At 45.9% G+C, this 27,596-nt stretch overlaps 1 protein-coding gene across 1 annotated transcript in view; it reads right to left on the reverse strand.

The window, feature by feature from the left end:
- Nucleotides 1-27,596, reverse strand: part of GAB2 (GRB2 associated binding protein 2) — a 258,715-nt gene that overhangs the window by 24,741 nt on the left and 206,378 nt on the right. The window contains exons 3-5 of the mRNA XM_030200086.1: nt 8,501-8,744; nt 4,131-4,711; nt 1,761-1,852 (exon numbers count right to left, since the gene is read on the reverse strand). Coding sequence (XP_030055946.1) covers nt 1,761-1,852; nt 4,131-4,711; nt 8,501-8,744 — 917 coding nt within the window. The remainder of the gene's footprint in view (nt 1-1,760; nt 1,853-4,130; nt 4,712-8,500; nt 8,745-27,596) is intronic.

Genomic DNA, 27,596 nt, shown 5'->3' on the forward strand with positions numbered 1-27,596 from the left:
CAATTTTTACTAAGTCACTTAGTGCATTTGAATCCATACCAGATATTACTTAAACGTGCGGGTCCTTCTTATACTCCGACCACGACCAACAATGGCCGCCGTTTCGAAGACCATGCTAGTTTTGATGCTAGTTCTTGTGATACCTCCTTATTTTCTAGATAAATATTCAATCATAGTAACATAGTAGATGATGGCAGAAAAAGACCTGCATGGTCCATCCAGTCTGCCCAACAAGATAAACTCATATGTGTATACCTTACCTTGATTTGTACCTGCCTTTTTCAGGGCACAGACCGTACAAGTCTGCCCAGCAGTATTTCCCGCCTCCCAACCACCAGTCCCGCCTCCCATCACCGGCTCTGGCACAGACCGTATAAGCCTGCCCTCCACTATCCTCGCCTCCCAACCACCAACCTCTCTTCCCCCACCTGCTCCGCAACCCAATTTTGGCTAAGCTTCTGAGGATCCATTCCTACTGCACAGGATTCCTTTATGCATATCCCACGCATGTTTGAATTCCGTTACCGTTTTCATCTCCACCACCTCCCGCGGGAGGGCATTCCAAGCATCCACCACCCTCTCCGTGAAAAAAATACTTCCTGACATCTTTTTTGAGTCTGCCCCCCTTCAATCTCATTTCATGTCCTCTCGTTCTACCGCCTTCCCATCTCCGGAAAAGATTTTTTTGTGGATTAATACCTTTCAAGTATTTGAACGTCTGTATCATATCACCCCTGTTCCTCCTTTCCTCCAGGGTATACATGTTCAGGTCAGCAAGTCTTTGCTCATACGTCTTGGAACGCAAATCCCATACCATTCCCATAACTTTTCTTTGCACCGCTTCCATTTTTTTAACATCCTTCGCAAGGTGCGGCCTCCAAAACTGAACACAATACTCCAGGTGGGGCCTCACCAACAACTTATACAGGGGCATCAACACTTCCTTTCTTCTGCTGATCACACCTCTCTCTATACAGCCTAGCAACCTTCTCGCTACGGCCACCGCCTTGTCACACTGTTTCGTCGACTTCAGATCCTCGGATACTATCACCCCAAGGTCCCTCTCCCCCTCAGTACCTATCAGACTCTCCCCACCTAACACATAAGTCTCTCGTGGGTTTCTACTCCCTAAATGCATCACTTTGCATTTCTTCGCATTGAATTTTAATTGCCAAACCTTAGACCATTCTTCTAGCTTCCTCAGATCCCTTTTCATGCTTTCCACTCCCTCCCGGGTGTCCACTCTGTTGCAAATCTTAGTATCATCCGCAAATAGGCAAACTTTACCTTCTAACCCTTCGGCAATGTCACTCACAAATATATTGAACAGAATCGGTCCCAGCACCGATCCTTGAGGCACTCCATTACTCACCTTCCCCGCCTCCGAGCGAATTCCATTCACCACCACCCTCTGTCGTCTGTCCGTCAACCAGTTCCTAATCCAGTTCACCACTTCGGGTCTTATCTTCAGCCCATCTAGTTTATTTAAGAGCCTCCTGTGGGGAACCGTGTCAAAAACTTTGCTAAAATCTAAGTAGATTACGTCTATAGCACGTCGATGATTCAATTCTCCAGTTACCCAATCAAAGAATTCAATAAAATTCGTTTGGCACGATTTCCCTCTGGTAAAAATAATCGATTAAGGAGATTACCTCCTCGTTATATTTATAGTTTTATTACTATATATTTTGACATTTTTAGTAGACATTGAACTATCTGCCATAAACGGAACAAGGGCAGAACATCCATCAATGACTTACCAAGCAGGAGCTGAAACCATTGTTCACAGATTCTGACAGACCACTATTCTCGACACCTTGCTGATGGCAATCGTAGGTTTCACATGAAGAAGCTGCAACACAGTCACGAGTCAGTGCTTTGCTCTAAAGAGATGTCATGAAAGCTGTGGATGCAAATCATTGTACTCTCTCTTTCAAACTACGTTTTTCCTTGGCCATTGGTTTGGATCTATCGTTAATGCATCCCCGGAAGATGGCGCCTCAGGAAGCTTCTGTACCTGGCCCACATTGGATTCTAGTTGTCAAATACTGTTTTGACATCAGTAAAAATGTTTAAACACTATTTTGGCTACATTTCATGAGTGCTTTTTTAGGTTTTAGTAATTGTGACAAAAAAATTTAATATAGAAATCACATGCTATGAGTTACTGCAAAACTGTTACCCCCCCCCCCCTCCCAAATCAAACTATTGCAAATAGCAGCAGTATAGCAATAACAATTTTGGAAATGAAAGTTGAAAAATAACATCACTTGACGTGACTATGTTTTTGCTTATGCCTGCGTCAAGAGCATTGCTCCATGTCCATCAGGACAGACTAAAGTTAGGGTCAGTGAAGTATAATTACTATAAATAAAAGTGTTGCATTTGTATTCACAACATTGTGTGTGTTGTTAAGTAAGATTTATTTTAGGATAGTTATAACTGTTTTCCAAGTAGTTCAAAGTGGGAAATAAAGCGCAGAACACGCATGGCTCAGGACAGGAAAGGTCTCTGGGCAAGAAAGATGGTTGGAGAACAGAAGAACAGTAACCCTTGTAGACACACAGATGAAACAGTCACAACAAGGGTAACGAAGGAAAGGGCAGCAGACGATGTCTACAATAACACCTTTGTTGGAACATCCAAAGACTCGACACAAGTCATATTTCGGCCTACAAAGGCCTTCCTCAGGAGTCTTTAATTGGATGTATGTTGATACAAAGCTACATCTAATAGGATACAGGTGATATTCGATACCTTGCTGCTTTCTTCCAATAAACACTTTGTAGAATGCTTGGACTCTCAGGAGTTCAAAAATTTCAAAAAAAACCCCTGAGAGTCCAAGAGGGGATTGAACGGGGCGCCCAAGTTTTCCTAAGGACGTCCTCGCAGGACATCCCCGCGAAGGGGTGGGGAAACCTGTATTATCGAAACAAGATGGGCGTCCATCTTTCATTTCGATAATACGGTCGGGGACGCCCAAATCTTGACATTTAGGTCGACCTTAAAGATGGTCGTCCCTAGAGATGGTAGTCCCCGATTTTCGGCGATAATGGAAACCGAGGACGCCCATCTCAGAAACGACCAAATCCAAGCTCTTTGGTTGTGGGAGAAGCCAGCATTTGTAGTGCACTGGTCCCCCTCACATGCCAGGACACCAACCGGGCACCCTAGGGGGCACTGCAGTGGACTTCAGAAAAAGCTCCCAGGTGCATAGCTCCCTTACCTTGTGTGCTGAGCCCCCCCAAACCCACTCCCCACAACTGTACACAACTACCATAGCCCTTAGGGATGAAGGGGGGCACCTAGATGTGGGTACAGTGGGTTTGTGGTAGGTTTTGGAGGGCTCACATTTACCACCACAAGTGTAACAGGTAGGGGGGGATGGGCCTGGGTTCGCCTGCCTGAAGTGCACTGCAATACCCACTAAAACTGCTCCAGGGACCTGCATACTGCTGTCATGGAGCTGGGTATGATATTTGAGGCTGGCATAGAGTCTGGAAAAAATATTTTAAAATTTTTTTTAGGGTGAGAGGCGGTTAGTGACCACTGGGGGAGTAAGGGGAGGTCATCCCCGATTCCCTCCGGTGGTCATCTGGTCATTTAGAGCACATTTTTTGTGGCTTGGTCGTAAAAACAAAAGGACCAAGTAAAGTCGGCCAAGTGTTCGTCAGGTATGCCCTTCTTTTTTCCATTACCGGCCGAGGACGCCCATGTGTTAAGCTCGCCCCAGTCCCGCCTTCGCTATGCTTCTGACACCCCCCCCCCCCCCGTGAACTTTGGTCGTCCCCGCGACGGAAAGCTGTTGAGGACGCCCAAAATCAGCTTTCGATTATGCTGATTTGGGCGACCCTGTGAGAAGGACGCCCATCTCCTGATTTGTGTCGAAAGATGGGCGCCCTTCTCTTTCGAAAATAAGCCTGCAAGCGTTCTACAAAGTGTTTATTGGAAGAAAGCAGCCAGATATTGAATATCACCTGCATCATATTAGACGTAGCTTTATATCAACGTACATTTCATCACTATCCACTGTGTCTGAAAATCCAATCTGTATCAAGGTGCTGGAGCAACCACAGATATTGCAATATAAAAGTACAGAATTATGAAGTTAGGTTCAGTGTTGTACTTACCTCTGTGCAGTGTGCTGTTCTCCATTGCCGGTAGCGTATTCCTGCGAGAAATGGTAGCAGAGACTACGTCCATACTTTCTTCATTGTGCGGCTGCTGCTGGGGGCTGCCCCACTTCGGCTCCAGCTGTCCTGGCTTGGGGGGCCGCGGAGGAGGAGCACTGAGAGAATCATTGGACGTCAGGGTCAAGGCATTGTGGTTCTTGTCCAATGTGAAGGTCCTTGGAATTTGGTAAACTGAGAAAGGGGTGGTCGGGATATCATAGGAGCCCGTGGAAAGTTCACTGAGTTCCTTACATAGCGTGTTGTTGGGTGTTTTAAAGGTGTAAACTTCCTCGCTGTCTGATTCCAAACCTGAAAGGCTTGACTTGGTGGGGGTGTCGGAGCCAAAGCTCCTTGGGAGGTCGTAGGCGCTGTCCCTGAGATCCGAGTTGTGTCTGATTGGCTTTGGCAAACTATAGAAGCCGTGGACTTGAGCACCAGCACCATTCACACAATGTCCGTAACCTTGAGAAAGCTTCTGCACAGCAGTGTCACTCTTCATGAAAAATGAGGACCTTGTAGCTTGTGAGAAACTGGCACTCCTAAAATGGAAATGAGTGGGGGGGGGGGGGGGGGGGGGGGGGGGAAGAATCAGTACTGCAACAATACAGAATTTTATGTGTAAACAATTTTTATTGAGAATAAAGCAGATAAACAGCAGCTCAGCATGTGAAATATTTTTCAATAGTATAAAAAGCATATTTTCCCCCTCCGTCCAACCCCCTCAAATACAACTGTATCCTTGACCCAAAGACCTATCCACCTAACCCATCCCTCTCCCCAACCACCATGTCCACAAGGATATATAACAATAAATGACTATGGACGTATCCCTCCTCTCCTCTCCCTCCCCAAACCTTTAAGAAAAAGAGTATTGGGCTACCCAGGCAGCATAGATGTCAACAAGCTATCTCTCTACGCATTAAGCAGCAGACTTTGGCCACAGGGGTGAAGTGATTGTAAGAAAGGATCCCAAATCAACAGGAATTATTTTTTACACTTTGGTTAGCCCTTAGCATCATTCACCTCCCATCTAGCCAATAAATGGTGCCAAAACACTGGGGGATCAGGAGACAGGTAAGATAGTGTGCCTTGGTGAAAGGCTCGAAATGCGAGCAAAACAACCTTAAATCTAACACGAAATTCGACCGGCAACCAATGAAAACTTTTTAAAGAGGGTGTAACATGGTCCATCCTGCTTAGATGACATAGAGGGGCTTAATCGAAAGGGGCGCCCAAGTTTTCTTGAGGACGTCCTCAAAGGACGTCCCGGCGAAGGGGCGGGGAAACCCGTATTATCGAAACAAGATAGGCGTCCATCTTTCGTTTCGATAATACGGTCGGGGACGCCCAAATCGCGAAATTTAGGTCGACCTTAGAGATGGTCGTCCCCGATTTTTGGCGATAATGGAAACCGAGGACGCCCATCTCAGAAACGACCAAATCCAAGCCATTTGGTCATGGGAGGAGCCAGCATTCGTAGTGCACTGGTCCCCCTCACATGCCAAGACACCAAGTGGGCACCCTAGGGGACACTGCAGTGGACATCAGAAAATGCTCCCAGGTGCATAGCTCCCTTACCTTGTGTGCTGAGCCCCCCAAAACCCCCTCCCCACAACTGTACACCACTACCATAGCCCTAAGGGGTGAAGGGGGGCACCTACATGTGGGAACAGTGGGTTTGTAGTCAGTTTTGAAGGGCTCACATTTACCACCACAAGTGTAACAGGTAGGGGGGGATGGGCCTGGGTCTGCCTGCCTGAAGTGCACTGCACCCACTAAAACTGCTCCAGGGACCTGCATACTGCTGTCATGGAGCTGGGTATAATATTTGAGGTTGGCATAGAGGCTGGAAAAAATATTTTAAACATTTTTTTTGAGGGTGGGAGGGGGTTAATGACCACTGGGCAAGTAAGGGGAGGTCATTCCCGATTCCCTCCGGTGGTCGTCTGGTCATTTAGGGCACATTTTTGTGGCTTGGTCGTAAGAAAAAAAGGACCAGGTAAAGTCGTCCAAGTGTTCGTGAGGGACGCCCTTCTTTTTTCCATTATCTGTTGAGGACGCTCATGTGTTAAGCACGCCCCAGTCCCGCCTTCGCTATGCCTTCGACACACCCCCATGAACTTTGGTCGTCCCCGTGATGGAAAGCAGTTGAGGATGCCCAAAATCAGCTTTCGATTTTGCAGATTTGGGCGACCCTGTGAGAAGGACGCCCATCTTGCGATTTGTGTCGAAAGATGGGCGTCCTTCTCTTTCGAAAATAAGCCTGATAGTAGGCGGATGGCCATATTCTGAAGAGTCTGGAGCCTTTTAACCAAGGCTTGTGAAATCACGGCGTAATTGACATGGCAGTAATCCAATCTGGTTGTAAACAATGCCAAGATCAATGAATGAAAGGTCTCTGTAGTGAAAAAAGTGCGCATTGTTCGAAGCTGTCTAAAACGAAAGAAACTGGACTTACACAATGACGAAATCTATGGCTCAAATGTGAGGCACGAATCAAGAACAACACCTAAGTAACAGAAACTGGATGCTGGACGAATCTGAACAAGTAATGGAAGCAATTTGGTGGGGGGCAGACTACTGTATTCTCATGGTTTAAAACAAGACGGTGATCTAGGAGTCACTGAGCTACGGCATCCAGACATATCAGAAATGGAGATAAATCAAGACGATATGGATCAGCTTTGTATAGTAACAGGATTTCATCAGCATAAATGTGAAAAGTTTCAAGTTTATTGAGGGCTTTCTATCCAGCCCATCAAACAGGTATCTGAGTGGCTTACAATGTAAAGGGGGAGGACAATCATACATGATTAATTAGTAGGACATATGGGCACAAGAGACAAAGGTCGGAGATCTACAATATCGGATAGAAGAGAGGGGGGAGGGAGAAAATATCAGGGTCACGGGGGACAACTGTGTCATGCACTCTCTGCTAACCTCCAAAGGCCTTTAGAAACAGGTAGGTTTTTAGATCAGCTTTCAGACTGTGCGGTAAACAGTTCCAGGGATGAGGGCCCTGGACAGAAAATATGGAGAGACGAAGAAGCATCGAAGAAACGTAATGAAACGAGGGAACAACTAGAAAGTGTGGTTGAGAGGAATGAAAGAACCGAGAGGGTGTATAGGGAAAGAGAAGTATAGAGAGAAATGATGGTTCTTCCGTAGTCCGTATGCTATAGACAAAAAAGAATAGCTTGTACTGGATACAAAAAGAAATAGGTAGTCAATGGGCATCTTTGAGAAGTGGAGTGACGTAGCCGTGTTTTTAATGCCCCAACCGTGTTCCGAACAAGTTGTAGGCATCTCAGTGTAGAGAGAGAGTTACAATAGTTCAACTGGGATGTAACAAAAGAGGGAACCAGGATAGTTAATGCTGCGGGAAAGAGAAATGGTCTGACAGACCTAATACGCCTAAGGTGAAAATAGGCATAACGCACTACTGAGGAGATTTACGGGATGAATGTTAATGCACTATGGAGTACAACATCGAGAATTTTGACCTGTTCAGTCAGGGTAATAGGAACTGCACTCAAAAGAACTGGGTTAACAAGCCCAGTGGTCGGTTTAGAGGAGAAGATGACAGCACATAGTAACATAGTAACATAGTAGATGACGGCAGAAAAAGACCTGCACGGTCTATCCAGTCTGCCCAACAAGACAACTCATGTGTGCACCCTACTTTGATTTGTACCTGTGCTCTTCAGGGCACAGACCATATAAGTCTGCCCAGCACTAGCCCCGCCTCCCAACCACCGGCTCTGGCACAGACCGTATAAGTCTGCCCAGCACTATCCCCGCATCCCACCACCGGCTCTGGCACAGACCGTATAAGTCTGCCCAGCGCTATCCCTGCCTCCCAACCTCCAGTCCCGCCTCCCACCACTGGCTCTGGCACAGACCGTATAAGTCTGCCCCGCACTATCCCCGCCTCCCAACCTCCAGCCCCGCCTCCCACTACCGGCTCTGCTATCCAATCTCGGTTAAGCTCCTGAGGATCCTTTCCTTCTGAACAGGATTCCTTTATGTTTATCCCACGCATGTTTGAATTCCGTTACCGTTTTCCTCTCCACCACCTCCCGCGGGAGGGCATTCCAAGCATCCACCACTAAACAGGTCTGGCTTTCAGGATCTCCAAAATGACTGCTCCTGAGAAGCTTCCATAAATTATTTATTGGGTTAATTTGTACATTGCGGTTCTTCAGAATGGGATGCCTGGTCATCATATTCTTGTATTTCGTGAAGACTTGCTTGGATTAAAAAAAAACCAACCCTACCCACTTCTTTCAGCAAGTTTTGCATTATAGTTTATGTTGTCAGTCTCTTACCTTATACTTCCTGTTTTTCTGCTCATGCACTGATGTAGGAAGAGATAGTCTTGTGGGGCACTGGCAGACAAAGTAGGCTGGTGAATGTGGTTGGAGGGTGACTCAAAAGTGAATAAGGTTGGTTGGCTGGAGTGGGATGGAGCTGAAGTCTTGCGTTCCCTGAGCATGTGATGGATGGAGCCACTTAGCTCAGCAGGCGATGATCGGGGGCCGTGACTTACGGAGGAAAGGTTCCTCAAAGATTCTGTGGGGAAAAAAAAGAGAGGATAGAATCAAGAACTGACATAAACAATAAATGACCGAGTTCTCCATTTGCGCCTCATTCCCATTTTCCCTTCTGATATACACAGGGTAAGTTGACATCAGATAGTTACTACTACTACTACTACTATTTAGCATTTCTATAGCGCTACAAGGCGTAAGCAGCGCTGCACAAACATAGAAGAAAGACAGTCCCTGCTCAAAGAGCTATGTAATAAAAGTGAGCCAAGTATAGGACAATCAAGCCATTGTGACATCACTGATGAGGTTGGCTCTTATTGGTGGCCTGAGGCATTATGACATCACAATATTAGCTCTGATTACGATACTACTACTATTTAGCATTTCTATAGCGCTACAAGGCGTACGCAGCGCTGCACAAACTTAGAAGAAAGACAGTCCCTGCTCAAAGAGCTATGTAATAAAAGTGAGCCAAGTATAGGACAATCAAGCCATTGTGACATCACTGATGAGGTTGGCTCTTATTGGTGGCCTGAGGCATTATGACATCACAATATTAGCTCTGGTTACAAGAGACTACTACTACTACTATTTAGCATTTCTATAGCGCTACAAGGCATACGCAGCGCTGCACAAACATAGAAGAAAGACAGTCCCTGCTCAAAGAGCTTACAATCTAATGCTTTTTCCGTAATGAGGTCCTGCCTTTTAGAATTTGCTTCCAAAATAGTTAAAAGTAGCAGTTCTAGACATACTACATCGGTCAAAGTATTGTCTGGACCTTCCCTGGGCAAGGGCATGGATGGAGAGAGGCTAGGCTAGCCCATGCCCAAGGCAGAGTTGAGCAAAGGCAGAATTAGATGAGGAACAGGAATCACAGGTAGAGCAGGAATCAGATGAGAGACAGGAACCAACAGCAGAATAGGAATCAAGCGTGAAGCAAGGGAGAACTTGCACTGAAGCAGCAGGGAAGTCTCCAGTCCTGTGGGTTTGATTCCTAATAAACCCATACAGGTATCTGCTTTCAGTACGTTTCTCATCTGCATCCCTCTGTGTGCTGGTTATACCTATTTTAATTCCTACATTTAATTATAGTTTAACCAGCATGTCTAATTCACTAAAGGGCCCTTTTACAAAGCCGCAGGAGGGATAACACGTGGGAAGCGTGTGCCAAATTGGCACTACTGCTGGGGTAGCATGCAGGGCCGCCGAGAGACTGGGCCGGGCCCGCCCCCAGGGCTGCGCCCTGAGATCGCCGCCGCAGCTCCCCCCTCCACCCCCCCCCAAGGTTGCCACCGCTCCCCCCTCCACCGGACTGGGCCCCCTGCATTCAAATCACAGCGCCTCTCACCTCCGTGTGAAAGCGCTGCAGGCAGCAGGGCAGCAGATCGTCTGCCTTCGGCCCTCCTTCCCTCCTTGTGTCCCGCCCTCGCGGAAGTTACGTCAGACGAGGGCAGGACACAGGGAGGTTAGGAGGCCCGAAGGGAGGCGATCTGCTGCCCTGCTGCCTGCAGCGCGTTCACATGGAGGTGATTTCAATGCAGGGGGCCCAGCCCGGTGGCAGACGACAGAGGGCAGGTGGGACTGCGACGCCGGGCCCCCCTTGGAGACCCGGGCCCGGGGAATTTTGTCCCCCCTGCCCCCCCCTCTCAGCGGCTATGGTAGCATGCAGCCTGTGGTAATTCCAAGTTTGACATGCACAAAATCACACACCAAAAAATATTTTTTTATTTTCTACCATGGGGGGGGGGTACCCAGCAATAATTGGCAGCGTGGCCACGTTGGCGTGTGCTGCATGGTTACCACGTGGGTAGCGTGTGAACCCATACTGCTAAGTCATTGGCTGGCAGTAAGGGATCAGGCTGTAAATAGGCATGCACTAGTTTAATTTTTGCACACATCCATTTCCCGGCACATTAAAAAATGGCCTTTTCCCCCAGCCGCAGTAAAAAGTGGCCCAGCACAAGTCAAAAAGACACGCCCACACTACTGCCGTGGCTTTGTAAAAGGACCCCTTAATCCCAAAGACTTAATGGTGGATAATAATTTATTCAATTAATTTCAACCAACACATAACAATAATAAAATCAAATACATAATTTCAACATATAAAACCACGGATCAAGACTCAAATACATAAAAATTTCCTTACACACTATGAGTAATTAAGATATATAACATCAAATCATATCCAAGACTAGTAGGGAACACCCAATCGACTATTATTATTTTATCAGGCTTTGAGTTTTTCCCCTAACACTCTGATATTCCACACCACCAGCACTACCCATACTCCAATCCTCCCCTCCACATCTCTCCCCATTGTTTCTACTCTTTTAACTTGAACATCTCTTGATACTTTGTATCTATGTGATACTTTGTACCACACCTTGTACCATTCTTTGTGTTATCTCTGTGATACTTTGTACCATAGCTTGTAAGCCGCACTGAGCCTGCTATCAAGCGGGAAAGAGCAGGGTATAAATGCTATAAATAAATAAATAAATAAATATGAAACCTCCCTTCTCAATTTCTTCATCAGATTGTTTCCTGAGAGACAAGGACAGGCATTTTCGAAATGACGTCTAAGTCCAACTTTGGATGATTTGCACAAAACGTCCAACATCCGAATAGGAAAAAAGATCATTTTCGAAAAAGAAAAACATCTATCTTTTTTTTTTTCAAAAATACTGTTTTGAACAAGGTTTTGGGGGTCTGTTTATTAAGCTGCACTAGTGGCTGTCCCAGCGACAATGCTGGCAAAGCTCGTTCATTTTGAATGGGTTCTGTCGGCTTTAGCGCCAGGACAGCCGCTAGCGCAGCTTAGCAAACAGGAGCGTTTGTGCTTCAGATGCTTTGTGTTTTTGGTCCATTTTCAAAAAAGAAAATGAGTAAGTGCAAAACATTGAGATTCATGCCACTGGGATGTGGGAGGAGCCAACATTTTTAGTAGACTGGTCCCCCAGACATCCCAGGAGAGCAATGGGGCTGAGGCACCCTAGAGGGCACTTCTTTGCACTTCATAAAAGTCCTTCCAGGTACACATTTCACTTTTGCTCCCTTATCTTGTCCCCTGAGCCCTCCAAAACCTACGCATAACATACTGTCTCCCCACTGTACACCACTGCAATAGGCCTTATGGGTGAAGGGAGCACCTATATGTGGGTACAGTATGGTTTTGGTGACTTTGGGAGGGGTCACAGTTTCCACCACAAGTGTGACAGGTAGAGATAGGGGACCTGAGTCCCCCTTCCATAGTGCACTGCACTGACCACTACCCTACTCCAGGGACCTGCATGCTGCTCTAATAGACCTGACTTTAACATCTGAGGCTGTCATAGAGGCTGTTAAGTCACATTTTTGAGTGGATGGGAAGGGGTCAGTGTAGGGTTACCATATTTTATCCTCTGAAAAAGAGGACACATGTCCCGCCCACGACCCGCCCCCTGTCACATATTCCCCTCCCCCCGGGTCACATATTCCCCTCTCCTGCCCCCCGTCACCTCCCCTCCCCTTACTTACTATCTGCTGCCCTGGTGGTCTAGTGACCTTTTCGGGGCAGGAAAGAGCCCCCTCTTTCCTGCCCGGAGCTCTGTCCTTGCCCTGCATCCTGTTGCTGTGATGGTCTCTGGATTCAAAATGGCCGCCGAGAGTTGAAGTCTTGCGAGGCCGCTTCAAACTCTCGGCGGCCATTTTGAATCCTGAGACCGTCACAGCAACAGAATGCAGGGCAAGGCGGCGCTCCAGGCAGGAAAGAGGGGGCTCTTTCCTGCCCTGAAGAGGTCACTAGACCACCAGGGCAGTAGATATTAGATTGTAAGCTCTTTGAGCAGGGACTGTCTTTCTTCTATGTTTGTGCAGCGCTGTGTATGCCTTGTAGCGCTATAGAAATGCTAAATAATAGTAGTAGGATAGGCCCGCTGCCCGCCCACCTGTCCGTTTGTCCCGAAATCCGGACAAATGGGCGGACTGGCAAAACCCGTCCAGACGCCCGGACATGTCCTAAAAAAAAGGACATGTCCGGGTAAATCCGGACATATGGTAACCCTAGGTCAGTGACCACTGGGGGGGAGTAATGGAAGGTCACCTCTAATTCCCTCCAGTGGTCATCTGGTCAATTAGGGCACCTCTTTATGCCTTATTCGTTCTGAAAACAGGTCTAGACCAAAACGTCTTAGTTTTAGTTCTGGATGGTTTGGATTTTGTTCCATTATGGATGTAAAACATCAAAGTGTTAAGTACGCCCTAATCCTGCATTCAAAACACCCCTGACACGCTCCCTTGTGATCTGGACACACTGTGGACGAATTGCATAGATATACGTCTGCAAAATAGGTTTCAAAAATACCGATTTGGATGTTTTGAGAAGAAAAACGTCCAAATGATGTTTTATGACACTTTTTGGACATTTTTCTCTTTCGAAAAGGAGTCCCAAGGTACCTTACCCTTTAGTGTTCTTTCATGTGTAACTACCTATCTGTAATCTTCAGCTGTAGTGAGCTTCAACACAGGGGCGTAGCCAGACACCCAAGTTTGGGTGGGCCTGGACCCAAGGTGGGTGGGCAGAACTCCGCCTTGTCCTACAAGTGATTTGGTTTCTCCCTCTCTCGCCTGCATGCCATGTGGTCTTTCAAACATCCCCTCTCCCCCCCATATACCTTTTAAATAGCAAATTTTCACCAGCAGCAAACAGTTGTTGGGAGTTTTTGGCTGGTGGGGCTTGGGGTTTGCTGCTACTTGGTGGGCCTGAACCTAAAGTGGGTGGGCCTGGGCCCACCCCAGCCCAACCTTGGCTATGCCACTGCTTCAACAGACATTTTCCCTCTGATCTTAAAGCTTGGCTGGGACGGTGAATTTTAACCAACTCTTGTAGATGCAGTGGTTCCATCCCACTGTTAAAATACTGGCCCTTTCTTAGCCGCCGCAGCACACTGAGCAGAAGTTTTCAACGTCTTATCAACAATAACTCCCAGATCCCTTTCTAGGTCTGTGACTCCTAACAATGGTATATCAGACTAGCAACAATATAAGATGTAGACCTGATAAAAGTCATTTGGAATTTTGCAAGCAAACCTGATTAATAGGTTCCCAATTTTTAAGGAAATTGACGATACTATTCAATTTTGTCAGCAATCTTAGCTTCATATTTATAAATAAGGCAAACCAAAATGAAAATGAAACTTTAGTGTTATCCTTCCACTCCGAAAGAATTTGCAGCTCCTTGTGACTCTGGGCAAGTCACTTAACCCTCCATTACCCCTGGTACAAAATAAGTACCTGAATATATGTAAACCGCTTTGAATGTAGTTGCAAAAACCTCAGAAAGGCGGTATATCAAGTCTCATTTCCCTTTATGCGGTAACCCAAGCATTTTAGTATTGAATATTGCACTTAATCAGCTATGCGTTAGTCGGCTCCAGAAACTTGGGAATTCAATCCTGGTGCGTGGACATGGTCCAGCACTAGATTTCCAGGTTTAACGCTGGCAGTAGTCAGCAAAATGCTGATTGTCATCGGCTAAATATCAAGCCCTTAATGCCTTTTACTGTGATCAAGGGATCAGCGGCATAGCTAGGCGGGGCGGTGGGGGCGGTCCACCCCAGGTGCACGCAACTGGAGGGGTGCAGAGAGCAGCTGCACGCCTGTCGGCTCCGCTGTTTCCCTGCTCCCTCTGCCCCGGAACAGGTTACTTCCTGTTTCGGGGCAGAGGGAGCAGGGAGCCAGCAGAGCCGAGAGCCGCACAGCTGTTCCCAGCAGCCAAGAATGCACCCGGGAGGGTTGATGCGCTGGGGGGGGGGGGGTGTCATTGCGCCGGCGGGGGGAGGGGTGCGCATCGGCGATCCGCTCTGGGTGGCAGCCGACCTAGGATCGTCACTTTAAGGGATATCAGATCTGACAAACGAATAGTTTCAAATATCTCAAACAAGACTAGCTTACACGGGGCCTTTTTATTGAGGCATGCTGAAAACTGGCCTGCGGTAGTGTAGACGTGTGTTTTGGGCGCATGCAGAATCATTTTTCAGCGCACCTGTAAAAAAATGCCTTTTTAAAAAATATTTTTCGCTGAAAATGGACGTATGGCAAAATGAAAATTGCTGCTCGTCCATTTTGGGTCTGAGACCTTACCGCCAGCCATTGACCTAGCGGTAAGGTCTCACGTGGTAATGGTCTACGTGCATAAAATGCCGATTACTGCCCGCACGCCAGAAAATAAAAATATTTTCTGGCACGTGTAGTGGATGCACGTTTTAAAAAATGAAACTACGGCAAGGGCCGTGCTGTAGCTGGGAAGCGTGTAGGTGCCTACGCAGCTTAGTAAAAGGATCCCACAGCAAATTAAATGCAGCTCTTTGAAGAGTATGCCCATAAAACACGATGAATAAAAGAAAAAAAAAAATTTACGTACATAAGTACATAAGCATCGCCATGCTGGGACAGACCAAGGGTCCATCGAGCCCAGCACCCTGTCACTGACAGCAGCCAAAAGAACAAGCAATTTGTCCCGCCCATCCTAGAAATACGGCATTATTCCCTCGTCCATTCAATAACATTCTATGGCTTTTTCCTCCGGGAAGCCGTCCAACCCTTTTTTGAAGTCCGCTAAGTTAACCGCCTTAACCACCTTTTCCGGCAGTGAATTCCAGAGTTTAACTGCGCGTTGAGTGAGGAAACTTTTCCTCCGATTGGTTTTAAATTTACCACACTGCAGCTTCATCACATGCCCCCTTGTCCTAGTATTTTTGGAAAGCGTAAACAAACGCTCCACATCGACCCGTTCTGTTCCACTCATTATCTTATAGACATCTATTTATTTATTGCATTTGTATCCCACATTTTCCCACCTACTTGCAGGCTCAATGTGGCTTACAATATTCCCGTTATTACATTATGACATTCGCTATCATATCTCCCCTCGGCCGCCTTTTCTCCAAGCTGAACAGCCCCAGCCTTCTCTGCACCTTTTCCAATTCCACTATGTCTTTTTTTGAGGTGCGGCGACCAGAATTGAACACAATACTCGAGGTGCGGTCGCACCATGGAGCGATACAAAATCACAACTGTGCATCGCACAAGATTTCTGCTGTTTATTACTACATATGAATTTTTAGATTTCACAATATTACTATATTGCCTGTCAAGCACAGGTTGCTGAGCAACACTGCAATGCTGAAGCAGCACCTCGTGTGACCAGCACACTAAACACCTGCTGATCTCCCTGTGCAGGCCGTTCTCAATCTTGTTGACACACCAGCCCTGGTGAAATTATTTTGTTGCCAGGATCCCCCGCTGTGCATGCAGTTGCTAGGGCATGAACTCTGTCAGACACACACCAGCTTTTGTGCAGCTAGGAATATGACAGGCCTCAGAGAATTCTGCCCTTTTCTTATTCGTAGTTATTTTAATCACGAAAGTTGCCTGAGGTAATAGAAACGCATGCACCCGGTAGAGGGATTAAATAACCATGCAGTTATTAATAAAACACGGCTTTCTTTCGGCAGACTGCAGTAAAAGCTTAGGGGCAGACACCATGCTCTCCCCCCTCCCCCGGGGAAGCCTCTCTCTCCACTCACATCTTGCATTGATTTTTTTTTTTTTCAAATGAATTTCTGTCACACATCCCACGGTGACCCGGCCACTGAAAGCACTAATGGTGTTAGTGGTGAATCGAGATGGACTTCTTCCATTAGGCTTGTGAAATGAACTCTAAAGGCAGCTGAGGCATGGGCTATTTTTAGGCTCTGGGATGGATGGGAAAGAGCACTTTAAGGGCCAAAAGAAAAATAACCTCCTGCCGCAGCCGACATCCAGTAAATGAACATTCTGGCATGGAAAGTAGTCCTGTTAGGGCACGAAGCTACTGCCTCGGCTGAACTGCGCCATACAGTGCAGTGAAAACCGTAAGGGAGTGTTCACCGCCATAAAGAGTGAGACTAGCATGGGTAGAGAAACAGGGAGAGAGAGAGGAAAACCTTAGAAATGAGAAGTTGCTAGACGTAAGAGCCAACTTTTCAAACTGATTGAGGGGCCTAACTCACATAAATGCTCCCTCATCATCTGCTCGATACTGGGGGGTTAACACACTCAGTGCCCAGAGCTGACACCCACGGTGGTAAAATTCATGTGAACCTTCCAGGCTTCTTTCAACCTATCCAACTGTGGCAAGATCTATTGGCTACCCCTCAAAGGCATCAAAATGTGAGCTTGTCTATTTGAATGGTATCAGGCGAGTTCCCACTCACCAATTCCCCCTCCCCCCAAGACGATTCCCACCTGGGACAATTCCCACTCTGGATTCCCCCACCCCGGACATTTCCCACCCTCCCTAGCCTGTAGCTTGTTTCTAGTATTGGGTCCCATAAGTCCTGGCGGTATTTTTCTTTTTTACGGCGTCTGAAACAAGAAGGTTTCAGATTGAAAAAACACACTGCCTCATCCTCTCATCACAACACAATAAGTACAAACGCACAACTATAAGCACCCCAGGACACACAACTCCAGATAGCTTAAAAATTCTTGGTGTCACACTCGATCGCAATCTCACACTGGAGAACCAAGTAAATACCGTAATAAAGAAAATGTTCTATGCTATGTGGAAACTCAAACAAATAAAACCTTTCTTCCTGAGGGAAACTTTTCGAAACCTAGTACAATCAATGGTCCTAAGCCATTCAGATTACTGTAACGGAATTTACGCGGGATGTAAAGCACAACTCAGAAAAAAACTCCAGACCGCCCAAAATACAGCAGCCAGACTGATATATGGCAAAACACGATTCGAAAGTGCTAAACCTCTATGAGAAAAGCTGCATTGGCTCCCAATCAAAGAACGGACCATCTTCAAAATCTGCACCCTGGTACACAAAATTATCTACGGCATAGTACCAGGATACATGACAGACCTAGTAGACTTACCAACCAGAAACAGAATCAGATCATCACGATCATACCTAAACCCACACTATCCAAACTGTAAAGGTCTAACATACAAAACAACTTACGCATCCAGCGTCTCCTACATAAGCGCGCAACTATGGAACGGACTCCCAAATGCTGTGAGAACAATCCATGACCACTTAAACTTCAGAAAATCACTGAAAACTCACCTCTTCAAAAAGACCTCTCCCACCGATCCAACATCAATCCCCAGCACCCAGCATAACTAATGATCGTACTGGACAATTTATACTCTTCACTCCTTCGACCCCTTGATGCCTGATCCACACCTACCTTATCTCATCACAATATAACTTTGTAGCTGCTACCAACCGTACTGGCAAATGCCTCTACGGCACTATCCACCTTATAATTGAAAGAGAAAAACGCCTAGATTTCGACCCAAATCGGGAGATAGACGTTTATCTCACAAAAACGAATAAATCGGTATAATGGAAAGCCGATTTTGGACGTTTTCAACTGCACTCCATCGCGAAAGCGTACAAAGTTGACGGGGGCGTGTCGGAGGCGTGGTGAAGGTGGAACTGGGGCGTGGTTATCGGCCGAGGAGAGATGGGCGCCTTTCGCCGATAATGGACAAAAAGTATGCGTTTGTAGCTAGAATTTAGGGCACTTTTCCTGGACCCTGTTTTTTCACGAATAAGGCCCCAAAAAGTGCCCTAAATGACCAGATTACCACCAGAGGGAATCGGGGATGACCTCCCCTGACTCCCCCAGTGGTCACTAACCCCCTCCCACCACAAAAAAATGATGTTTCACAACTTTTTATTTTCACCCTCAAATGTCATACCCACCTCCCTGGCAGCAGTATGCAGGTCCCTGGAGCAGTTGTTAGGGGGTGCAGTGGATTTCAGGCAGGTGGACCCAGGCCCATCCCCCCCTACCTGTTACAATTGTGCTGCTTAATGCTTAGTCGTCCAACCCCCCCAAACTCACTGTACCCACATGTAGGTGCCCCCCTTCACCCCTTAGGGCTATAGTAATGGTGTAGACTTGTGGGCAGTGGGTTTTGAGGGGGATTTGGGGGGCTCAACACACAAGGGAAGGGTGCTATGCACCTGGGAGCTCTTTTACCTTTTTTTTTTGTTTTTGTAAAAGTGCCCCCTAGGGTGCCCGGTTGGTGTCCTGGCATGTGAGGGGGACCAGTGCACTACGACTCCTGGCCCCTCCCACGAACAAATGCCTTGGATTTATTCGTTTTTGAGCTGGGCGCTTTCATTTTCCATTATCGCTGAAAAACAAAAACGCCCAGCTCACAAATTGTCAAATAAAACATGGACATCTATTTTTTTCGAAAATACGGTTCGGTCCGCCCCTTCACGGACCCGTTCTCGGAGATAAACGCCCATGGAGATAGACGTTTTCGTTCAATTATGCCCCTCCACATAAGCCACATTGAGCCTGCAAATAGGTGGGAAAATGTGGGATACAAATGCAACAAATAAATAAATAAATAAGGTTAGAGCAGGATACGGATGTACACAGAGGACGTATATTAACAGAATAACTTTTCATGGGTAGAATAGTAATTTGTTATAAATCGTAATCAGTGTGTCATTTTGAGGGGCTGAATTAGGTTGAAACCAGGGCCGTGCCAACACGGTAAGCGAGGTAAGCATGGCAGGAGGGCGCCATCCTCTGGGGGGGCGCCCCGCCGCACCATGCTTACCTCGCCCTCTTCTCCCCAGATCCTTGTCCTTTTTTTTTTTTGTTTAAATTTACCTCTCCGGCGCTTGGCAGCGTAGCGTTAGTGAGGAGGCGGCGCTCCCCCGCCCCGACGTGTCAGTCTCTTCCCTTCGCTCGGTTCCGCCTTCTTCTGATGTCAGAAATGACGTCAGAAGAAGGCGGGACACTGAGCGAAGGGAAGAAGACATGTCGGGGCGGGGGAGCGCCGCCTCCTTCTCACTAACGCTACGCTGCCGCGCGCCGGAGAAGTAAATTTAAACAAAAAGGAAAAGGATCTGGGGAGAAGAGGGCGGGTAGTGTAGCGATCGTTTTCGGGGGGGGGGGCTGCACCGGCGGGGCCAACTGCAGGGGGCGCCGGAGACCCTAGGCACGGCCCTGGTTGAAACCTAGTTTGGGGTGTGTGGAGGAGGGCATTGCCCCCCCCCCTACATGAACTGCTTTTCTGGAAGGGGAAAGGGATGTGTAAAAAATAATGTTGTGTGTGTGTGTGTGTGGGGGGGGGGGGGGGGATATGAGGGTGTACTGGCCCCCCAAACTGTGGAAGAGAAAAAGGAGGGAGATTATTTGTTCTAGTGTGTGCACATACTGCAGCGGGACATGTTTATCCACTCTTACCCTAGCCGAGATAATATTTAACCCTCTCTCTCACCTCATGTGCAACTTTGTTTAAATTAGTCACCTTACTTTCTAACTCATCTTACTCTCTTACCTATCTATACGTTACATCTTTGCTTAACCCTTCACTGTCTATCAAAATGTTCTATTACGTATTGTGTTGACATTGTAAGTAGTATATTATGCGAAGGCAAAAAAGGAGGTAAAAAATCCTCACGACACCGTGAAGATAACTCTTAGGAGAGGAGTATTTAGATGCTCATTTTTAAAAAAATATATATATCTCATATATATTATTTTTGAAGAGAGGAGACCAGAGAGATTTGTTTCCTGTTATTTCCCTTGGAACAAACATTCTAAACTACATCATTCAAGGTTATAAAGACCCCTGAAGCAGGTCATTGTGCCGAAACACGGCCGTGTCGGGTCGCTGTTTATGCACATGTAATTTTTTAAGTGAATTTTTTAAGTGAATAAATATAAAACAGTTGGTATCCTCATCCATTCTCCTCACTTTTTTGTTTCATCAAGTAGTATATTATGCCATACCTTGGATTGTTGTTTGAATATTTTTACTGCTGTAATTGTCTATTGCTCATGTTTGATCTATTCTTACTGTACACCGCCTTGAGTGAATTCCTTCAAAAAGGCGGTAAATAAATTCATCCAGGAAAAGTACCTGTACACGTTTACACCTGCTGATTTGGGCTGGCATTTTCTCACCAACAAATACAGATATACTTTTGAAAATCCAAAACCGAATATATCTACAAGCCCTTCCCTATCAGGAAAGCCGTGTCCTGCAGTGACCCAACTGCTTTTAGCAATAAATCAAGGTGATAAGGTGGCTTTTCTGACCTGTGATTGATTTATCGCTAATAGCAGTTATGTTGGGTGATGTCTGTTCTCATGGCTGAAAAAACTCTTTGCGATTTCCGAGGTCTTTTCCTCCTGCCACTGTTCTACTTATTATTTATTTTGATTGAGATATATATTTTTGTGGACTGTTTTCCACTAGTGTGGTTGTGATTTTGTAAAAGCCCATTTCCGTGGGTAAATTGCTGATGTAGCTATGAAAATGGCTTTGAAAATTAACTTCAGGGGCCCTTTTACTAAGCCGTGTAGGCACCTATACGCATCGATTTTGAACTACCACCCAGCTACCACGTGGCTCGGACAGTAATTTCAATTTTTACACCCGTCCAGTGACTTCATAGTAAGAAGGTAACTTTAAAACAATACAGGAACGTAAGACCTTTGAAGTCAGAATGATTGAATATTTTGACACCCAACAGACAGGACTTAACAAAGATCTGGGTTTTCTAGCCCATTATAAACCATAAAGTTGTATTGCTATGTTTATCACCCTCCTCTCACCTATCCACCCCCACCCTGTTAGACTATCAATGAAATGCTTGGATGTTTCACTTATATATACTGTCATCTACCACATTTGCTTACTTCCGATCTGACGAAGAAGGGCAACCTTGGAAAGCTAATCAAGAAATGTATTAAGTTATGTCCAATAAAAAAGGTATCATCTTATTTTCTTTTCCATGTTTTATTTTGTTTGATTTCTATTGATTACCTTTAAAAGTGGACTAACATGGCTACCACACCACTCTACACTCGTCCACTAAGCGACCTGGAAATTTTCCAGCGTGCGGTGCTAACCGGGGTGGTAACTGGCATTGTACATGCTTAGGCCATTACTGCCCAGAACACGTGAGGCCTTACCGCTAGGCCAATGGGTGGCAGTAAGGTCTCAGGCCCAAAATGGACGCACGCCGATTTTTATTTTGTCGCGCGTCCATTTTCGGCCTCCCCAATAAAAGGCCTTTCTTTGCAGGTGCGCTGAAAAATGGATCTGCGCGCTTCTCTAAAACATGCATCTACGCCAGCGCAAGCCACTTTTTGGCACATCTTAGTAAAAGTACTACTACTACTACTTATCATTTCTATAGTGCTACTGGACGTACGCAGGCTTCACACTTGAACATGGAGAGACAGTCCCTGCTCGATAGAGCATACAATCTAATTATGACAGACAGACAGAACAAGTAAGGGATAAGGGTTAGGACAGACAGGACATATCAGGGATAGGGGACAGTTGAAGGGTTAGGTTTAGGAGTTAAAAGCAGCATCAAAGAGGTGGGTTTTTAGCTTAGATTTGAAGATGGCCAGAGATGAGGCTTGACGTACCTGCTCAGGAAGTTTATTCCAGGCATACGGTGCAGCAAGATAGAAGGAACGGAGTCTGGAGTTAGCGGTGGAGGAGAAGGGTGCAGATAAGAGAGATTTACCCAGTGAACGGAGTTCCCGGGGAGGAATGTAGGGAGAGATGAGAGTGGAGAGGTACTGAGGAGCTGCAGAGTGAATGCACTTATAGGTCAATAAGAGGAGTTTGAACTGTATGCGGAAACGGATAGGGAGCCAATGAAGTGACTTGAGGAGAGGGCTAATATGAGCATAACGACACTGGCGGAATATTAGTCGTGCAGCAGAAGTACCCCTCAGTGTATGAATGCTTCCTTTCTCTTTTATGAGCACATAGGAATAACGGACGTAAGTTGAAGGTGGTACCAGTTTTACTGGACCAGCTCAACACATTTGTGATTAGAATGAGGGCTAAACTTTATCAGGTCAGTGCAAAATCAAGCAAAGGAGCAAGCTGCTTGAATACACAAGTAGATTCATTTATTGAGATTTCATTAGGATTTGCATGCAGTGTAAGCTGTACGGACACGAACATTTTTGAAGTACAAAATGCGAAGAAGTATAGACTCTATCGCTTCCGTGAGCAAGTTCCCTCTCTTATTTTCTAAAATCTGTCCCGCAAATAGAAAGAGGTAGAAATATGAAACTTTTTCAAAGTGATACTCCCAGAAGAACATGGAAAAATAGTCTCACCAGAGATGGGGGAGAGGGAGAAGAATTAGGAGAGGCAAATTAGATCACTGTAACCTAAGAGCATTTTATGTTTAACAAAAATCAATTTTTTGAAGGACAAACTGGGAAGCAGAGGAAGGGGGAAGGAGACAGACAGAATCCAAACAAATACATGAATGGTTACATCAATTTAGTTAGCCTTCTGCTCTCTTAACCCTTTTGCGGTTCCTATAAGACTTTTCGGAGTGGCCTAGTGGTTTGGGTGGTGGACTTTGGTCCTGAGGCACTGAGTTCGATTCCCACTTCAGGCACAGGCAGCTCCTTGTGACTCTGGGTAAGTCACTTAACCCTCCACTGCCCCATGTAAGCCGCATTGAGCCTGCCATGAGTGGGAAAGCGCAGGGTACAAATGTAACAAAAATAAAATAGATACTATTGGAGATTCTACATGGAATGTTGCTATTCCACTAGCAACATTCCATGTAGAAGGCTGCGCAGGCTTCTGTTTCTGTGAGTCTGACTGCAGGACGTCAGACTCACAGAAGCAGAAGCCTGCACGACCACATTGGTGATCTGCAAGGGCCGACTTCTACATGGAATGTTGGAATAGCAACATTCCATGTAGAATCTCAAATAGTAGCAACAGTGGAGGAGTGGCCTAGTGGTTAGGGTGGTGGGCTTTGGTCCTGAGGAACTGAGTTTGATTCCCACTTCAGGCACAGGCAGCTCCTTGTGACTCTGGGCAAGTCACTTAACCCTCCATTGCCTGCTGCATTGAGCCTGCCATGAGTGGGAAAGCACTGGGTACAAATGTAATAAAAAAAAAAAAAAAATATATATATATATAATAAAACAATGCACAATGAGTATTGTCGATATTGTGTATGTGAACAAAGCTAAAACGATAAATGTTATTACTCTTTTTTTTAACCACATTAACATATTAAATGTTGGCATATAAAGATCTGTACAGTCCCTCTAGTTTGAGCAATAAGGTGGCCAGAATTGTATCCTGACACTCTGCATAGGTAACTCTTCTTCATCGTAAACAGGGCACTCAGCAACATACCACCTTGCCAACCTCATATAATAGGCACTTATATGATAAATAGGTGGGAAAATGGGTACAAATGCAACAAATAAATAAATAAATAATACAATCTTGGAAGGTAATAATACAATACTGATAATTTCAACCTTAAGAATGCCTTCCCCTCCCCCACTGCTAATCAGCATCATTTGCCAATATCAATTTTTTTGATGTCTACCCCTTCCCCGTAGAGCAGGCGTTCTCAACCCAGTCCTTGGGACATAGGTTTACAGGATAACACATAATGAATATGCATGAGACACATTTGCATACAATGGAGGTAGGGGATGCAAATCTCTCTCTGATTGGCTAGGGGTGTCCTGAGGACTGGGTTGAGAACCTCTGCCGTAGAGATACGCTATGATTGCAGGTGCTGTGTATACTTTGAATGTGTCTCTCCCTGCCATTTGTTTTTAGTAAGGCGAGACCTAATTGGTTGTGCCTAACCCGTTCCAATCTCATTTAGCCATTGTAGCAACCAGTGGCGTAGCTGCGTGGTAGATTTGGCCCCGGATCCCCCTGCTGACGACCCTCTCGACCTCCCTCCCGCCGTCGCCTGCCTTTGCCGGTGGGGGACTCCAACCCCCGCCCGCCGAGGTCCTCTTCTTCCTGCAAAAGGCTTCCTGCCTGCACTGCACCCGCTAAAAACTGCTCCAGGGACATGACACAGATGTTCAAATATTTGAAAGGTTTTAATTCGCAAACGAACCTTTCCTGGAGATGGGAAGGTGGTAGAACTAGAGGACATGAATTGAGGTTGAAGGGGGCAGACTTAGGAGTAATGTCAGTAAGTATTTTTTCATGGAAAGAGTGGTAGATACATGGAATGCCCTCCCGTGGGAGGTGGTGGAGATGAAAACGGTAATGGAATTCAAACATGCGTGGGATAAACAGAAAGGAATCCTGTTTAGAAGGAATGGATCTATGGAATCTTAGCGGAGATTGGATGGCAACACCGGTAATTGGGAAGCAAAACCAATGCTGGGCAGACTTCTACGGTCTACGCCCTGATCGTGACTGGATAGGGATGGGCTTGAGTGTAAATTTTAAGGGGCTTCGACGTTAGCTTCAGAACCTTTAGTACAGGAACAGTGCTGGGCAGACTTTTACGGTCTGTGCCCTGAGAAAGGCAAGGACAAATCAAACTCGGGTATAAAGTATCACATACCATGTAAAATGGGTTTATCTTGTTGGGCAGACTGGATGGACCGTTCAAATCTTTATCTGACATCATTTACTATGTAATGCAAAAAAGCACTGGGATAGTGTGCCTTTGATATTCTGATTTATAAGTTCAGAAGTTTGCCTTAAATCAAAGTTGTGACATGTTTGTTACTATTGCTGTAACCTGTTAATTATTCAATAAAGCAAGTCACTGAAAGTTAAAAAAACCCAAAACAAAATAAAACTGAAAGAGGACTTTATTTACTGTACTGGGCTTTTTGTCTTGATGCGGAAGAGCCCATGTAATAAACTACAGGAGACTTAGGGGTCCTTTTACTAAGGTGAGCTGAAAAATGGCCTGCAGTAGTGTGGACGCGTGTTTTAGGCGCGCGCAGAATGATTTTTTTAGCGCACCTACAAAAAAATGATTTGGAGCTTAATACACATGAAGAGCTCTGTATTCGTACACCTCTGCTCATCCTTCCCAAAAAGGCAATGTCCATCCCAGTGGCTTCCTCATAGGTTCAACCTCCCTTTGCCTAAGGTCAAGAGTAGTGTCAAAAGCTTAAGATGGTCTAATCAGCTTTCTGGGTAAGACAATGTTGCTGAATATGGGGAGGGGCTGTTTAACGCTGTGCCACCCGACCCCACTCGGGATACCCTGATGTAATGAGCACTGGCAAAGCAAGATTAATCAAAGTGTTTGTGAGGAAATCAATTTGTTTGCTATAGCTTTAACAGATTAACGTCGTATAAGATAAACACTCTCTTGACAAAAGATCTGGAACATGTCCTGCGGCCCCACTAGCTTCAGCACAGCTCGTAAAAAAAACAACAACAACATGTCATGCCTGGAACACAAAATACCCATGAAGTTAATTATTCTAGTCTCAACAATAAATGAGTTAAATCAGTTACAGAAATTCAGCAACCAGCACTTAGCACTGTTTCATTGGGTGGGGGAGGGGTGAAGAATAAAACACCAGGGGATTAAGGGGCGACTTTCCCTATTGCCTCCTGTAGGGAGTGATGCTCAAAACAAGCATCTTTACAACATGTAGACGTCCCTGGGAACAGGTGTAAATCCCGATGTTCATGTTGGAGAACACACATGCTTTTCCCTTAAAGTGGGAAGATGTGTAGTTTTTAGTCACACCCTAAATCAGCCCCAAACCACATTCTCTGGCAACAAATTTCAGAGTTTAATTCCATGTTGAGTGAAGAAACATTTTCTCCGATTCGTTTTAAATTTACTACTTTGTAGCTTCATTGCATGCCCCCTAGTCCTAGTATTTTTGGAAAGAGTAAACAGATGCTTCACGTCTACCCGTTCCACTCCACTCATTATTTTATAGGCCTCTGTCATATCTCCTCTCAGCCGTCTTTTCTCCAAGCTGAAGAGCCCTAGCTGCTTCAGCCTTTCCTCATAGGGACGTCGTCCCATCCCCTTTGTCACTTTCATTGCCCTTCTCTGTACCCTTTCTAATTCCACTATACCTTTTTTGAGATGTGGTGACCAGAATTGAACACAATATTCGAGGTGCGGTCGCACCATGGCCTGATACAAAGGCATTATAACATCCTCATTTTTGTTTTCCATTCCTTTCCTAATAATACCTAACATTCTAGTTGCTTTCTTAGCCGCCGCAGCACACTCAGCAGCCGGTTTCAACATATCATCAACGACAAGATCCCTTTTTGGTTGGTGACTCCTCATGTGGAACCTTGCATTACGTAGCTATAATTCGGGTTCCTCTTTCCCACATACACCACTTTGCACTTGCTCACATTAAACGTCATCTGCCATTTAGACGCCATTTAGACACCCAGTCTCCCAGTCTCGTAATGTCCTCTTGTAATTTTTCACAATCCTCTTGCGATTTAACAACTTTGAATAACTTTGTGTCGTTAGCAAATTTAATTACCTCGCTGGTTACTCCCATCTCCAAATCATTTATAAATATATTAAAAAGCAGCGGTCCTAGCACAGACCCCTGAGGAACCCCACTAACTACCCTTCTCCCCTCCCTGCCCATCTTCAAATCCTTGCTCAAAGCCCACCTCTTCAATGTCGCCTTCGGCACCTAACCACTACACCTCTACCCAGGAAATCTTGACTGCCCCAACTTGATATTTCGTCCTTTAGATTGTAAGCTCCTTCGAGCAGGGACTGTCCTTCTTTGTTAAACTGTACAGCGCTGCGTAACCCTAGTAGCGCTCTAGAAATGTTAAGCAGAAGTAGTAGTTCTCCATTGAGAATACTGACCATTTAACCCTACTCTCTGTTTTCTATCTTTTAACCTTGTAGGACTGGGGCTCCAGCCAGTTCACTGCCCAGCTCCCTGATTCCTCTAATCCTATGGCTCCTTCTCAGGTCCCTCCAACTCCCTGTCAGCAATTTTCTACTCTCCATGGTTTTTGCCCAGCTCTACACTCTCTTCTTCCTACCCCTCTAATGATCCCTCCCTGGTTCTT

The sequence above is a fragment of the Microcaecilia unicolor genome, chromosome 4 (genome assembly GCF_901765095.1).
Source record: "Microcaecilia unicolor chromosome 4, aMicUni1.1, whole genome shotgun sequence".
In the NCBI taxonomy this organism is placed as follows: Eukaryota; Metazoa; Chordata; class Amphibia; order Gymnophiona; family Siphonopidae; genus Microcaecilia; species Microcaecilia unicolor.